Source organism: Streptopelia decaocto (genome assembly GCF_964273445.1).
Source record: "Streptopelia decaocto genome assembly, chromosome: 4".
NCBI lineage: Eukaryota > Metazoa > Chordata > Aves > Columbiformes > Columbidae > Streptopelia > Streptopelia decaocto.
The window spans coordinates 22,877,778-22,894,293 of record NC_138658.1 but is presented as its reverse complement, the minus strand read 5'-3'; the positions used below and the strand labels follow the sequence as shown (position 1 = coordinate 22,894,293).

General features: G+C 37.2%; 1 protein-coding gene across 3 annotated transcripts in view; it reads right to left on the bottom strand.

Annotated features, from left to right (window-relative positions):
• Nucleotides 1–16,516, bottom strand: part of DCLK2 (doublecortin like kinase 2) — an 82,969-nt gene that overhangs the window by 32,470 nt on the left and 33,983 nt on the right. For 2 of the 3 annotated variants that reach the window (XR_014183844.1, XM_082050430.1), the window contains exons 3-5: nt 6,183–6,285; nt 3,941–4,042; nt 2,524–2,574 (exon numbers count right to left, since the gene is read on the bottom strand). Coding sequence is in view for 2 of the 3 variants with exons in the window: in XM_082050430.1 (XP_081906556.1) it covers nt 2,524–2,574; nt 3,941–4,042; nt 6,183–6,285 (256 nt within the window). In the remaining variant the exon portion in view is untranslated. The remainder of the gene's footprint in view (nt 1–2,523; nt 2,575–3,940; nt 4,043–6,182; nt 6,286–16,516) is intronic. The other variant, XM_082050431.1, reaches the window with a different exon arrangement.

Genomic DNA, 16,516 nt, shown 5'->3' with positions numbered 1-16,516 from the left:
AAAGAACTTAAGCAGTAGTTCAGAAAAAAAAATGATTTAGGGGAAAAAAAAACAAACCACAAAACAAAGAAAAACCTCAAACCCAACATTTGAAAGCTAGTAGGTTGTTTCTGAATTCCCAAGAAGTTCAAGTGTCTGTGAAAACAGGCAATATTCTCCCTCTTGACTTCAGGGGTTCATTCATTTTAAGTCTATTTTTTCCAGAGAGACCCGATACAACATCTGTTACATCTTTGGTGAATATAACTTAGGTAGTCCTTGTATTTTTCTGGAAAAAAAAAACTTATGAATTTTGTTATGCAGACAAAATAGCATACCGTTCATCATACACAAATATGATGAAAGATGTGATGCAACATTATTTCCTCTCCAGCTCAACCTCATTTTTCCAGGAAGAGGAAAATACTAGGCAGATATGTAAGAGCTACAAAGGTTTCATAGCTGATTCATGGTGCAGAATTATTTTTTCAGAAAGAAAAAAACAACCCTCACAAATAAAAACTTAGCTTCAAAGCAAATAACAGTTACATCTGCACAAAACCTTTGCATGTTCAGCTGTGTGTCATGGGTTATGCAAGGCTTTTTAACCAGCTATTGAATTTATTTTCCAAGTGTCTATTAACCTAGTACCCTAACATTATCTGAGTGCTGAAAGTTCCTTCTAAATACTATTTTTAAAACCTGGGCAGTCTATCTGCCAGTAGGCCAGGCTGACTGTATTGCAACTTCCACAAATCCCTCTATTTCACACAAATCTCTCTCTTTGCTGTGTGATGTTAAGACATAAGTAATTAGCATTTAGCTTGAAGTCTGATAACTTGGATTTACATTTCCAGTTCTGTTACAGGACTAAGAGCTTAGGCTTTTCTACTAAGAGTATTCCATATGTTTAGGATGCTTTTGTCTTAATTTCAACAAGGGTTGCCTGTAAGAACAATAGGTGAATTATTTAAGTGTTTTATTAAGAAGCTAAAAGGATTTAGGAGCATACACCCCACCTGCAGACTACTTTTCATCACTTTGTTTTAGATAAACTTCTTGAAACCTGGCACATCAATGCTTCCTTATTTTATAAAGGATTTACAAGTATGGTGATGTAAAGGGCTAGCGAATGCTCTTACTGTTTTCTGCTTTTTGCATACACAATTTTGCTCTAGCCATTAGAAAAAATACTGAGCTGTCAAGTTCACGACCAAAAATGAGATATTTGCTTCCAAATGACCAGCTACCACTACACAGGAGCAGAAAATTGTTGTTTATTCACAAATTATTTTTATGCAGCTCAGAGAAAGGTCACTCTTTCCTGAACACAACCATTGAGGCCTACAGTACAAGACATCCTTATCTGTCTCTAAGTCACTACCATCCTTTTAAGCATCGACAGAACCATTAAACTGTACTTGTGAAATCAGTTGGTTAACATAATCTTCTTCCCTCTCATAACTAAGGAAGAACATTCTAGCATACACTGGCTGTACTCCAGCTCTTTGCTAATATCTTAGGTATTGGTGTTCTGAGCCAGGGGTGTGACTAGGTGACCTCCAGAGGTCCCTTCCAACTTTTGTCCTTCTATGATTCTACAACATATTGTATGTTCTGCTGAGGAAAAGAGCTGTCTGTAGATACAGCTTCGCCAATGGCTTCTGAGATCCACTGCACAGGGGTTGGTAGACAACTGCAACAACTAGCTGGAACTGGCCCTGTGTACATGTAAAAATTTGGCACCTGTAGGTAGTCAGCCAACTGCTATTTCAGACAGCAGAACTTCTAATTTAACTCAAAAAACACACAATCTGGTTTGTTTTTTTTGGCACAAACTTGTTTACTGCCATTGATTTGCTGATTATTTCATGTATATGCAAAACTCACCTATTTTCTAAGTTCTTTTGAGGTTTCTTTCAACATGTATAGCAGCCTGCATATACATTAAAACAATTTCTTCTCTCTCATTCTTTAAATACAATTCTTCACCATATTGGAATGTTGAAAATTGAGAAACCTATGAATACTTTTAAAATTGTTAACTTCTAGTATGGTCTGAAGTCTCAACTTATTTACCAATCAAAATGCATGCTACTTGTAAGAGATTCAGTGTTTTAGCAATACTTGCACTTTGAACTGAAGGTGTTTTAGAACTTATGCTGAAATAACACAAGAAAGAGAGAAAGGTAAGAAAATGCAAATAAAACAAACAAACAAAAACCCCCATCTTTTTGCACTGCTTGAACTCTTCTGTTATAAAATACTTCAGAAAACACATACAAATGTGTTGCTCCTCAGAATGCTCCTCTACAAATTTAACTTTGACACCATTAACTGATGTCTGACAGCTATAAAGCATCATTTATATTATTTCACTCAAATGATCTACTTCACTGAAAACCCTACATCCATTATGTCTCTGATTCATGGAATGCAAAATGCATGCTTCAAGCTTGAAAACATTCACAAATACAGTGAAAAGGGTAAATGGAGAAGGAAGAGACGCACTAGTGATATACAGCCATAATAGTAATGGCTCACCTGGGGATTTTGCTGAAGAATGAGCACTGGAGTAGTGGCCACCCCTCTTTACTGTACTCATATATTTGACACAAAGGAAAAAGACATTAAGGAAATAAGTTATTAAACAGCTCAGAACATGCATGAAAGAAAGAAGGGTAAATAAAGATAAGTAAAGAATACATGAGAAAAAATGGCAAGTAAATAGAAAGATAAATACCAGACACTTGGATAATTTTTTCAAATTAAAAAAAAACAAAGGGGTATCTAAGTAGAAAAAGTAAGAAGATGACAGTCCTGATTTCTAAATTCTTTGCATAAAATTCACCGTTGATATCCCATGTGATTTCATAGGAGTTAACAGGATTGCATGAAATGTCAATCAGTTGTGAAACTTCCCTTTCATGCTACATTTTGCTTTGTTATTATTGTGATCCTTCTTTAAAACTTTTCAGTTAAATATTCAAATTAAATCAAATTAAATTAAATATTCCACTTTGAAATAACTCGAAGACATAAAATTAATTTAAACAGCATCAATTAAACAAAACAAATACTGATATGAAAATGAGAATATGGAACATGTTGCAGTTTTGAATATATGCATAGGAGCATACATGCTAGTTACATTCAAAACAGAGCATCGTATATTTACATATTCAATGGTTTGACTTGAGGGCTACTTCACTGAGTCAGAGAGAAAAAAAATCAGTTCAGATTTGTTGTGTTTAGAAACTAAATGCAGAGGTAAAGAAAGGGAGAAAACAAACAAACAAACAAACAAACAAACAAACCCCACAAACAAGCAAATCCCCAAGTTTCTCCCTTCTGCATAAAAGCTGATTGGAACACACGGTTTTCAGCCAAAGTGCTGGCAAAACCACAATGTGAACCTTTCTTTGAAATTACAGGAAGCACAAGAAGGAAAAAAAATTCTCTGTTAATGGGCAATAGCATTCCAGAACAGCCCCTAAAATTATTTGAAACAGCAAAATCCTGTAATTCCAACAATATCTGGATTATATAGGAGAAGCCTTTCAAATTCAAAACACTTAAGGGTGCACTCTAGTTCAATGAATGTCAATTTAACCACATAACCATGCTGTAGTTAATCGTCTTCAAGAAAATCAAGTGCCATGCTGAAAACATATCCCAAATGTACAATTAGCACAAATTATTCCAGTATTCATAAAATGAAACTTTTTGTGCCTGTTAATTAAAAAATAGAAACCACATGTCTTTCCAGGATTCAAAAAAATTGAAAATTTACTATAAATTAGTATTAAAACTAGGAGACAAACTGAAAAAAAAAAAAATTCCCTCAGGAAACAAAGCATAGCACTCATATTTGAGACAGAGCCAACAGTTTTTTCACCCCATTTAACAAATCCTGACTTTCATGTATTTGATGTGTTCAGCTCTTTTCTAGAAGTAGTACCTGAGGCAGGTGATTTGCTTCGACGTGAAGTTCCTGGACTTTTGGACCCAGAATGCCTTGTGCCAGATGATCGGGAATAAGAGGACTTCATAACACGGCATTCTACAAAGCAAGCAGATAGAGTTTCAACAACAGTTCAATGTCTAGGCTTCCTCCAAACACTACTGTTGGTGTTTATTATCCAGAAAATGAACATCACTATTTTCTAAGCATGCTTACTCAACTGAATGAAACAAACTTAGAAAAGCGTCTCAGAAATTTAACCTACATACCACACAAACATTTTTGAGCCAGTCAAATGCTGTATGTAACATTCTGAATGTAATATTTCTTCATGTATTCAAGAGATTGGATTATTGCTATAATTCAAATTTGTACCTAGGCACAGCTGAAAGTGTAAAGAAGTCAGCTGATGCCAAAGTTCTTCTGAAGTTCTTCTTCAGTAAATCCTGCACATTGTAATGACAGCTTCACATAGGGCAAATGCAGATCAAGCTCAGTTTATCTTCTTTTGCAAGAAATTGATGTTGTGACCAATTTTTAAAGAGGTGAAAAATGTCTATCACTTCCAAAAGGCTGAGACACTAGATTACAGCCATTTACCATCAGCTAGATATCACTAAATAAAGGACAACCTAAAGGGAAAAGGAATCAATAGTCATACATGCACTGACATTTTGGAAACATTTTAATTCCCACAGTTAGCATCCACTGCAAATAGCTTCCAATGGAATCATATAAATTCTCCTCCAAATTTTATCCCTGTTATTCATCACTATGAAGTCAAAGCTATCATTATGATGCCACGTGACCATAAAAAATAAGTAGAGCTGCATGCCCTGCCAGCCAAGGGATGTTTCACTCTGTATCTAACATGCTTTTCTCCATTAAGACCTCCAGAGTTACTAAAGGAAGAAGGGATGACCAAAGCTAAAGAGACAAAAGGAGAAAAACCCCTCCATCACAGGGTTCTCAGGAAGGAAATGAGCCCAATTAGTCTGTGCATGGTGTAAGGGAAAAGCAAACTTAAGGCCTTAAAATCTGCAAGGGAAATTCTGATTTTGCCCAAACTGTGATTCGCAGTGTGACTTAATTCAACCATGCTCTTCCATCCCTGCATAAGAATAAAAGTACATCTTAGCTTGTCTAAAATTATGTTAAAAAACTATCCTTCTTGTCACCTCCACACTAGCTGAATCGACAAAATGAGGCAGTTCTGGAAAAGTGGCATGCTGGCAATAACAACAGAATGGGAGCCAGCTGAATCCTCCATCCATCCGAGTCTATGGACCATTGTGGTTAGATATATAGCTATATCTCTTGATGTAACAGAAAATTTTGTAATGGAATTATGGCATTTATAAAACTTAAAGAAAACAGCAGGTGTGTTTGCTTTCAGTGACTTGAAAGCAAGACAATAAAACAACCCCCTCTTATGCACAACTTGAAGCTCTCCTCAATCTGACTATTTTTGCCAAGGCAAGTTTTCATTCCCACAGATTCATTTTTTCATAAAAGAAAATCAGGGTGGTTCTACAGCTGAACCAATATAGATGGAAAAAAGAGAAAAAACCAACATTCATACGATTTGATATCCCAAGCCAATTCTAAAACTCCCTGGTAGAGAGCTTTTTCCTTGAACTTATATGACACATCTTCTCTTTACAGAAAAACAAGCTTCATAAACAAGTTAAATTCATGATCTGTCAATGGCAGAGAGCATGGGAACAAACTCCCACTTTGTCTCACCTCATTCCCCACCCAACAGCCCCTATAACAGGCTCAACACCTGATCTACAGCAGACAAGACTAGAATGTGTGAATTTTCTAGCAGGACAATTTAATACCTGAAATGAGCATGATTACATATGTGATTTTTCAAAAATCTCATGAAGACAGCAATATGGAGACCATCTTACAGTCTGCAGATGTCAAAACAGAACATTTTTAATAAATTTTAGATCCACTGGATCCATGACTGAACCTTTTAAAATTCAGTGCTGTTTTGCATGCAACTCTATGGACAGGGTCTGTTTTCCAAGAAAACAGATCAGATTTGTTAGTGTATTTTAACAGACTTACAGAATCCTGATGATGGCTTGGAAAAACATTTTAATATGTAGGAAAATATATTCCACGGTATATTTTCCTAAATCACACCACTCTTGAAGATTGAATAGGGCGGGGGGAGAGTTCTCAAGGAAGGTAGCTATGTCAGTGGGTTTAGGATGTATAGTCTTACCGCTGTGATCCAACACAAAGTCGTCCTGAGCATACCGGTATTTCTCAGGCCCACACGCAATGAAGACGTCATCATCTCCAAAGAAGTCCTGCAAGCATGTCACCTTGATAGTAAAATATACAAAGCAAAATAAATAAATGCAGTACTTTCAAATGATAAATCTTCACTTAGTTAGCAACAATTCCTAAGTTTGTGTTTTCCTTTTTGCAGTGTTACCATAACGTTCTAATGACAGAAACACTCCAGTTCTCAAATACTTCAGCTACATCAGTAGTGCAGGAAACCTCAGGGTCAAGAATGCAAAATGTTGCTGCCTCTCATCTCCAGATCCACCTTCTCTTACATTTAACACCTGTATTTTTGCCTAGAACTACACATGCATGATTATGACTGACAAAACCAGCTATAAATACTATGCAAATATCAAAGCTTCTTGTATTCTTACATTAATTGATTATGGGAAACTGGCAAGTTAAAATGATTGCATCTACAAATTTATTTTTTATGCCCTGAGGCATTTAATTTCCATGTTTTAATGCCCCCTTTTATTAAAAAGTAGTTCTTATTCAAGAAAAAAATAAATACAGAGTCCTGTCCATGCCCTTTGCAGCTCTGTCTGTCCTTAACTGTCCCACTAATGATGTTACAATATATTTCAAGAAGGATGGAGAGATCAGAAAGAAAAATGTTTTAAACAGTCTTTAAAAACAGAAAATTAAAGACCTTGGAAAAACCTCACTCCTCAAAGTCAATAAAAGTCAGCTTGTGAAGGAGGAGGTATCCTCTTTAAAAACAATTAAAACGAAAAATGCCACAACAAGAAAACCCACCAAACTCTTCCTAACTCCTCTGCTACCTGCAAACAGTGTTTGCAGGTAGCAAACTATTTTAAAATGTATAAATTGATTAAAATTTTACTGTGTAATTGTTTCCCTATTCTTTTTACCATTGCACACTTAAATGAGATGTAGGAATAAAAGCTATGTAGAAGCTAAGAAACTTACAACCATTTGGTAAAACCATGTAATAAAGGAGGTAAACCAAAAAACTACTTTTAGGGAAACTGGCTTTTTCCCTTCCCAGATACCTGTCAACACCATTTGCATATTTTACCCACTGTGATAACAGTAAACATTGGCAGATCTGCAGGAAGAGTTTCCACTGCCTGCAGTATTCTGAGAAACAGAATATCAATGACCGGCAGCCCTCTGCAAGGACACCCACTGTGGGCATTGACCTGATGCGCGGTTGTCACGGCAGCTATCCCAGGACCAGCCAGTGACCATACAGCGAGATCCTCACCGCAGTGCCACATGCAGCACCCAGCAGCTGAGTCACTGTGTTATGAGGCCAAGGGACTCCAGCCATCATCAAAATTTTTCATGTTACCATTGCACTGACAATCTTCTCTCATTGACAAGAGATATTTTCAGCTGTAACTGAAACTGCTGCTTCTAGTTAACTGAAGAGGCAGTGATAACTGGATTCAAAAGGTGGTACAAATTTAAGAGAAGTTTTCCTAACATGGGATTCATTCCTCTCTACTTAATAATTCTCTCTATTAATAAGAGGATGCACTATCATTTCCGCAGATTTCAGGAATCCAGCAACCAACCTAGGCCCTCCACTACAGGAAAAGCTGTGAGAAAGCTTTCAGAACGCTCACCCCAGTCACACTGCTGGACATGGGCAGAGATGAAGAACAAGTTCACACGCAAAGTCCTCCAAACTGGGTGGAATTTCCACAAGCTCTGCATACCCATCACTGCTCTACTCATGCCTGCAATGCCCTTGCAGTGCTGTTTTGAGCAGGTTAGAGTTAAATGCTGTGGTTCAGCAGAGCCCAAAATGAATCTTTCTGTTCTGATTCAAAGCCTCCCCCTCACTCCTTAACCTACCCAGTCTAATAACTGAGCTGAGAGTAAAAGAGGAGAGAATGACCGGTCTTATGTCAGGCTCTGGGAAATACAGAGGGACATAACTGCGTACAGCAGCATCCTTTTGTTGTTCACATAGTAGTTCTACAAAGGAAGGGCCAGACCTGGGCACAAGAGATGACAGAAGTATTCTTAGAAATGCACCTTAAAATCTTTTGTAAATGATCATTTGGTAGGGGAATAAAACACTTTAAGAAAGGTATTAATTTCCATGGGTGGTTTCCCACATGTTCATGCATATAGTTTCCCACAGCAGGAACAACACACAGGAGTAATTGGCAAAATGAGTACCAGTGATCAGAGAAGCTGCTGGAGATGGTGCAACAGCAGCTGCAACTCGGAGCTCAGGCTAATGCCAGCCTCTTGGTCTGCTCACACACTGTACCTGACCTGGGGGACTTCCACCTGTCAGTCACAAGCCAAGACATATTTTAGGTTACTGTAAATGATAATAAACTACACTTATAACTGAAAGCCAGATAAATGTAAATATGAGAAAAATATACACAGATTCTTGCCATATTTCAGCAGTGAATACTGGAAGTTTTCCTTCTCCCTACAAATAGCCCAGACTGGTTAGGTATACAATATACAAGTAGAACTTACAAATCACAAATAACAATGTTATGATGAGAGGGAAGTATTTTTAAAACCAAGTTCATGGAAATCTTCCATTTTCCTAGAAGTACAGTCTAATGGTTATTTTTCTAGGCCTTTATCATAATAAAGTCAAAGAAGCAGCCCCCCCAAACAGAGATAACGCAAACAGTCTCCATTTCCTACAGAATTAAGGTATATGCTGCAATTAATGGTAACAGTGTTCCCTTAGTGTGCAAAACACTGTTGAGGGAAAGCTGAAATGAATGGTTTGCATGGGATTTCGAATGCTGCAGGTCCACTGTGGTCTAACTTGCAAATCACACAATTCTATCCCAAAGAACTTCCATGCTTAGATTATACAGCATTTTTTTATAGCTTTGAGCAGGATTCAATCAGTTTAGAAATTTAAAAACATGAAACTTTTGAACACCTATTCATTATTTTTTTTCAGTTTCATTAGCAGTAGAACTTCTGTACAGAAATAGAATGTCAGTCATTCCAGTAAGTTAGGGATCACAAATTTGGTTTGTTCAACTAGTGTATGACAAATGTAGCTTCTCTCTCCACCAAGTGTCTATACTCTGTCTTACCAGTTCTCTGGTTTGCTGCACTTGGTGCTGAAAGAACTGTTCAGTCCCTCAAAGTATTTCCCAAACTGCCTTTCAAAGGAAAGCTGCACATAAGTGAACCATAGCAAACCCAGTAAAATATGTGGTCATTCATTCATTCAAGTAACAACTCTCTTGCTAGTCCTGATGCTGTGAGCTTCTATGCATGAAGCTGAAAATGTTAAAAGCTTTAGATACTTTGAAGAACTTAAGCATCAAAATGAGATCTGATTTTCAACAGTGGTTAGAGCTTTTTTAAAAATAAGTCATTAGGTGATTTTTGAGATTCAGATCTGTCTACTTCCTTAACATCCACAAAAGCTCTATACAAGATATAGAACACATGCTTTCCATTGCTAGCCTTGCAGTAAAGCACAATCAGAACATCTCTCTCCTGTCTGTGGCTTTAATTGACACAGACAATTGGACTTGTGCTCAGTGCTTTAAAAATACTTCTAATGGCTTAGAATTACAAGCACGGATACAAGGGAATAGGGAAAAGCAAAAACATTGTGCAAGAAGTCTCAGATACATATAACTGGAAGTCATCATTACTTTTTCTTTTTTTTTTTTTTTCAGTAGGGTCACTACAGCATTATCCTGTGTCTGTTTCAACAGGAACAGCTCACTTACATTCCCATCCTATCCTTCATGGCTTTCTGAGACAACGTGCAAACGACTCAGGGCACTGCTGCTTCCTGACAGGCTCAGAAAGGCTACGCTTACCATTAAACCATAGATCAGGACAACATAATTCAAGCAGCAGCACCAGGAAAATTAAATTATAACTGGCTTCGACTGCAAGAAACCCAAACGAGTATGCAAGAGGCTCAATGATTCAGTGATTCAAAACTTGAAGGCATCTTACAAAATAAGTAGTCTTCTCTCATAAAACCTTTCCCCCCTGCCAGCCCAGCTGAGGAAATCTTGGGACACTGAATGGTTGAAGTTTTTTGAAAAACACAAAGACCTTACTAACAGCGTTACAAGTTACTAAATATGCATTATGTTACAGAAGTGGCATGACTACCAGTAGTTTGTAAGACCATTAATGGTAAAAGCACTTCAAAACCACACAGCTGAAAGCACAAAAATACGGTTTACAAGCAGAAAAAACGAAGCACAAACTCACAGAAATGGGCAAAAATGCAAGTCAAAATGTGAAAATGGGGTGTGGGAAAGGGAGACAAACACATGTATTTGAAAAATCAATCTCCTGACCCCTGCTGTGATCCCCGGCTGTCTCCTAGTGTGGTGTTTTCATGTCATATACGCTCACCATATTTACCTTTTAAAACAGGCTTACATTTCTGATAAATATTTATAACCAAAGTAGTTTGCTCTTTCTAAAGAAATACTTTGTCAGTCAGATCACCCTACTATACTAGAATACACAGATTGCATCCATACAGAAATCTCTTTCTTATTACCATGACACAGGCCTAGAAATGTAATTTACATCAACCCCTACTCCCACCTCTGCATCTAACAAAACATACATTCCCACCAGAAGAAACATGAATAATGAGTGATCTTTTATAGACAGAATTTAACAGATATGTAATAATTGTCCTTTATGATAAAGTTACCATTAGAAAAAATGAATTATATAAACAAACTTTTACTCCAACCTCCATTGGAAAAAAATGCTAAAAATTTTGAAAGACTGACATCATGGAGGCTTTATAAACACCTAAAAATTACTGAAAAATTCAATTCCTCTCAAACCTTTAGCACTAAAGAGAATTCTGTAACCATATATCGATACCCTCCAGCCAGGAGCTCACTGGGTAAATTGTATTTATTCCAGCTCTACAAATATGCTTCATTCTAAATGTAGAATGAACAGCTGTAAAGACAAATAGTTTGGCTCAATTTGGTCTGGCTGATTCAATTTAAGTAAGCAGCAACAGGACTGTACAGCTGAAGTCTGAAGAGCCGCACCCTGTGTCTGGGGAAAGCTGCTCTGGATGTCAAATTCTCTACAAACTAAAGCATCAAAACTGGAAAAGATACACAAGATATTTGTATTTAATAATTGAAGAAATATTATATCTACTGACTTAAAGAAAACAGGATATGGTGTAAATATTTTTTAAAAGGAAGCACATAACACAGGATGCAAAAGGAAAACTGGCATGTAGAGTTGCAGCTGGATGTGTATGTGTTTTCAGCTCAGAGGTTGTGATGGGCATTTGAGGCTGAAATTTTTAAAGAAACACAGTAGGTTTTTTCCACAAATGGCTGAAAAAAAAAGATAATAACTTGGCAAATGTCAGTATGACAAATCTAGATACAACTTTCCTGCTACCACCTTCAGTGTGAGAAATCTCCATGTTTCTCCTTGGAAATGTTACTCCTCTTTGACCGGAACAGATTACAGCTACACCATCCTGACGGTTTTGCCCTTTGCCCCTTGCATCAACCTTTATTTCAAAAGTCAAATATTTGTCTATTTTGCCAGTCAGGTCATATTGGTAATCATAATCTTTGTTTCCCCTTTTCAAATAAAGCTAGCCCTGTCACTTCCTCCTCACAGCCATACAGTCTCAGTAAAATCCTTGCAGTGGTGTTGAAGCTTTCTGACCATAGCCATCGGCCTTATCGTTCAAGGGTTTATGCATGTCCCAAAGTGCAAAACGCAAAGAAAGCACTCCAGCAGAAACAGATCACTTCTCTGATTTCTACTTCAGTTCCATCACCAACAGGGGCAGAATTAACTTTCAAAAGGCAGTGTTCCCAAAAAGGAAGGTGAAAAGGACATTCCTATCCTTTCCTACTGAGCACTATGATTTCAACACATTTTCTTCCCTTGGAACTTCCCCTCAGTCTCTGCACTTTCTCAGAAAAAAATGAACCAAGGGAAAGGGGGTGTATGTGTTCGACCAATATTCTTCACTACTTACTAAGCCATCAATATCCTTCATGACTGAAAACAAGACTAGCACAAGAAAGGTTCAGTACTAGCTTAAGGCAGCTATTTGACTGGTTATACTGAGTCACATTTCCTGACACATGTTCAGTAAACAGTGAGAGAATAGCCAGATGGGTAGCTAGAATACATTCAGCAAGCAGACATGCAGAGAAAGTCATCAATAACTGAGCCCTTGGCGTGCCCTTTAAAAAAATACTGTAGTTGCCAGTATTCTTTTTTTAATTAACAGCCTGTTAATTGGGTAGAAATGACAAAACATCAAAGGCAACTTTGTTACGTGATTTAGAAGCAGGCAAAAAAAGAAACTGTTCAAAATTGTTCAAGATACAGACAAATAGGGAAGCCCACATTGTACACAAGAGCAGCAACAAAAACCACTGCTATATCAGATATGTAGTAAACCTGGAAAATCAGGTCAAGTGATAAGATTCCTGCTGGTATAGAAGAAGCACTTGACATCTCAGAGGTTTAAGTAGGACTGCCAAAACTTCTGTTCCTCACCAGCGTATGTTTTCTGTGACAGCTCTACTACAGAATCTCTCTGGGAATTCCCAAACCAAACAAAATTACACAACACAAAAGGATGGGTAATCAAGCTAGTAACCTCCGATGCAATACTTGAAGGAGCTCACATGCTAAGACTGGGCACATCTGCTCAAAACAGCTACAGTGGAACCTGTGGAGTCCGAAAGCTTCCTCAATATAACCATGAGCTTGATAGACTCTAGTCATCTTTCCATAGTTGTAGCTATAAGGGCTATGCAATTCCTGATAGTAACTTCCCCAGTAGGCAACTTCCATGAAGTCATTAGCAGACCAGGACAAAAAAATATCTCCTTTGCGCTCTAAACATACAAAGTATTTAAAAAAGATGGACCCAATTTCAAATGGCAACTAATTTGAAATTGGTTCCATCTTTTTGAAACACCCAGTAATTGGAATTAGGGCAAATACCTCTTAATTTCTGAGGCTCAAATGCACAATTATTTTGTCTGTGACTAAAACATGAGATACAGTAACAGAGATCAGATTATACAGAAAGAATGCAAAACTATTGACTGTGTTACAAAATTTATAAATAAATTACCTGATCTTCTGTTATATGACTGTGCATCTTGACCAGAAAATTTACTTCAGATTTTGAAGACACTGGTTTTCCTTTATAGTAATCTCCTATATTTCTTGACAAAATAAAGAAAATTTTAAAAGTGGGGTTTGTCTGTTTGTTTGCAATTTACTCAGGGGCTCTAAGACCTTCCTAAATCTCAGTTAATCCACTTGTGAACACATGCTGATGGTCCTTTTTCTGTATAGCTAATTCGAGTAGCGTCACCTGTTTTTTGGTCTCACTCTACAAAGTCCCTTTTTAACCCACGTAGCTGGTTAGCTTTAGGCTTGAGAACAGTTCCACTGCAGTCAATAGAATTACACACATACCTGAAGCTATACACAACTGCAGCTTGTGAAAAGTCTCAGGACCTCCTCAGCTCTGCTGGACGCTGCAATAAAACTAGATAATAAATCTGATTTCTAGGTCAGAACTTCCACAAGACATTGTCTGATTCACCATCTGAGGTTTGACATCTAGCACTCTTCTGTCTTTTCCTTCAAGTTTATTAAATTCATTAAACAGTGAGAGAAAAATGAGTTTTCTGTTTTTAAAAAATTGTAAATGTTGAGTTTGCCTGCCTTGGATAAAAGCAGCTTGTTAACCTATTTAGGAAAACAGAAAAAAAAAAAAAAAAAAGAAACAAAGACTATAATGAGAATAATTCTTCCAGGCCAGCTTCCTACATGGCTATTTAATCAATGGCTGTGTCACATTATTTTATTACAGTCATCATTACAAAATGAACCTACTTTTACTAATACTCTGTGATGAGGGATAGCACTGTGAAAGGAGGAGACAAACCCTTCTGTCCCACAGGGAATCCAAGGAGTAAGAAAGAAAACAGAAATGTTAAATCTTTGCCTGCTGCCTTGTAAACAGAAAAAGTCTGGCAGTAAGCCCAGGAAATGCCTAATCTAGTGTGACAATGCAGAAAGACTGCAAAAACAGCCTGGTCAGGTCACCACAGCTCATGCTGCCATACAGCTACTGGGAATAGATGACAGAATAGAGCACATACCGCATTTTAGTTTTATGCCAATTTTAAGCAGATTTTTGCATATATTTTTTAACATCTCCAAGTTTAATTGAGAAAACGAACACGTGTAAATGGAAGAACCCATTTGGGTGTGATTCAAGTAAATCATCCTCGCTGCAAGGGAAATGACAGTAAGAAAAATGGGCTGTAGAAATATGCACAAGTTAAAGTGAATTCCCACACGTATCCATTTCTTAACGCCTTCCAGTACTGCAGGACTTTCTGGCAAGGTCCATTCACCAGTTTTCCAAAGGGCAAAACTCATCATATTTCAACTGTTGCACTGATTATGTGCAGCTATTTAGATATCAGCTAAATTACAGCTGAAAATGACTAAAATTCTGCGAATTTTGAATCACACTGTATAGCTCATCTGTCTCTGTAACACAAAACACCCCAGAACAACCCTTCCTGCAGTATTATCCACTACTTCAACAAGAGTAAATAATTTCAGTATATTAAACAGTGAAATGTAGTGTCACACTTCTCGATTTTTCACAAGTTACACCAAGAAACAACAGCCTTAATAAACATGGAATAAGTGGAAATTGTAAACAAATGCACCTTATAACATGACCATAATCCAGTATGTCTGAAGAGAAAAACAAACAAACCCCAGCCAAACAAAAAACCCCACAGTATTTTCTGCTATAAAACAAGGATTGTATCTTTGCCCATAGCTTCACTAAATCACAGCAGCTCAAAAGTCAGCATAACAGATTCTTTCCTTAAGTGGCATAACTGGGAAGTCTAATACAGAACCAAAAATAGCACCTGACTTCACACAACTAACCTTCCATCTTACACTGAGTAGCTAGTCTAAAAATAAAATCTACTTGTATTATGAACACCAAAAGAAAAACTGTACATATAAGGACAACTAGCTGGCTCATCCAATTCAATAAATATTATGGATTTAATGACACCATGTTCCATAACATAACTGCAGTTACTATACAATTTATACCATTTTTTTCCATAAAATTACCCTTTTTGCACTATTATAGAAATGACTGCCCTTAGCTAATCACTTTACTTGAAAAACATGGCATTCACATACTATGGGGAACTTAAAAAAAAATTTAAAAAATCATGTGGCCAAATACTCAATGTACTTTAATTTCTCTCATGCTTTAGATGAGATGAATTCCTGTGGCATGAAGCTATAATCTACTGCAATCCAAGATTTCCACTGTTCATGGGCAGACACTGTTTCCTGAGAGGTTACAGAAGCCGCAGTTCTTTAAATGAGAACTCTTTTTCCATAGACAAATAAGAAATTCAAACGCAGTGTTTGCAATCAGTGCAAAAAGAATTAAAGAAAAGGTAGAAATCTGGAAAGGTCCTTTGATGAATACAAATACATTTTTAAGAATCTTCAAGCTTTAAATGGAAGTTCTACAGTTTTACACTGGCCCAGGTTGCCAAGAGGGGTGGTGGATGCCCCATCCCTGGAGACATCCCAGGCCAGGCTGGATGGGGCTCTGAGCAACCTGATCTAAACATGTCCCTGCTCATTGCAGGGGGGTTGCACTAGATGACCTTTGAAGGTCCCTTCCAACCCAAAATATTCTCTGATTCTGTGGTTTTCGTATGGCTTTAATTGTTCATGTAGGTTTCTGTTAATGCATGAGTCGCTGCAACTAACTTTCTATTGTCTTCTGAGTTCCTGTATCAAGGTTTCAGTCTTGAACTCATTCAGAGCTGTTTCTCACAGCACTGCAATAGGAGGGCAAAAAGTATAGGTATCCTAGAAATCCAGGTCTCTCAGTTCTGTCTCCTTCATATATACCACTTCACATAACAAGAAATCTTGCTAAAATCCATTGAGCTCCTTACAGACCAAAAGGATGCTCTTTAGATGTATTTTAAGTTTTGGTCAAATGTATCCATATTTTAACATTTTTAAACTCTAATTTATAATACCTAATTTAATCAGCATTCTGTCAATTTCAGTACAACAACTGCACTTCCAACAAAGCTTGCAGTTCTATTTTTATTGCATTAGGTTACAGGTTTTACAATGCTAATTGCTTGCCATATATTCAAACAGCATGCAGACCTTTCAAAGGCATTTGATTTTTGAAGTATCCTCCTCTCTTAATTG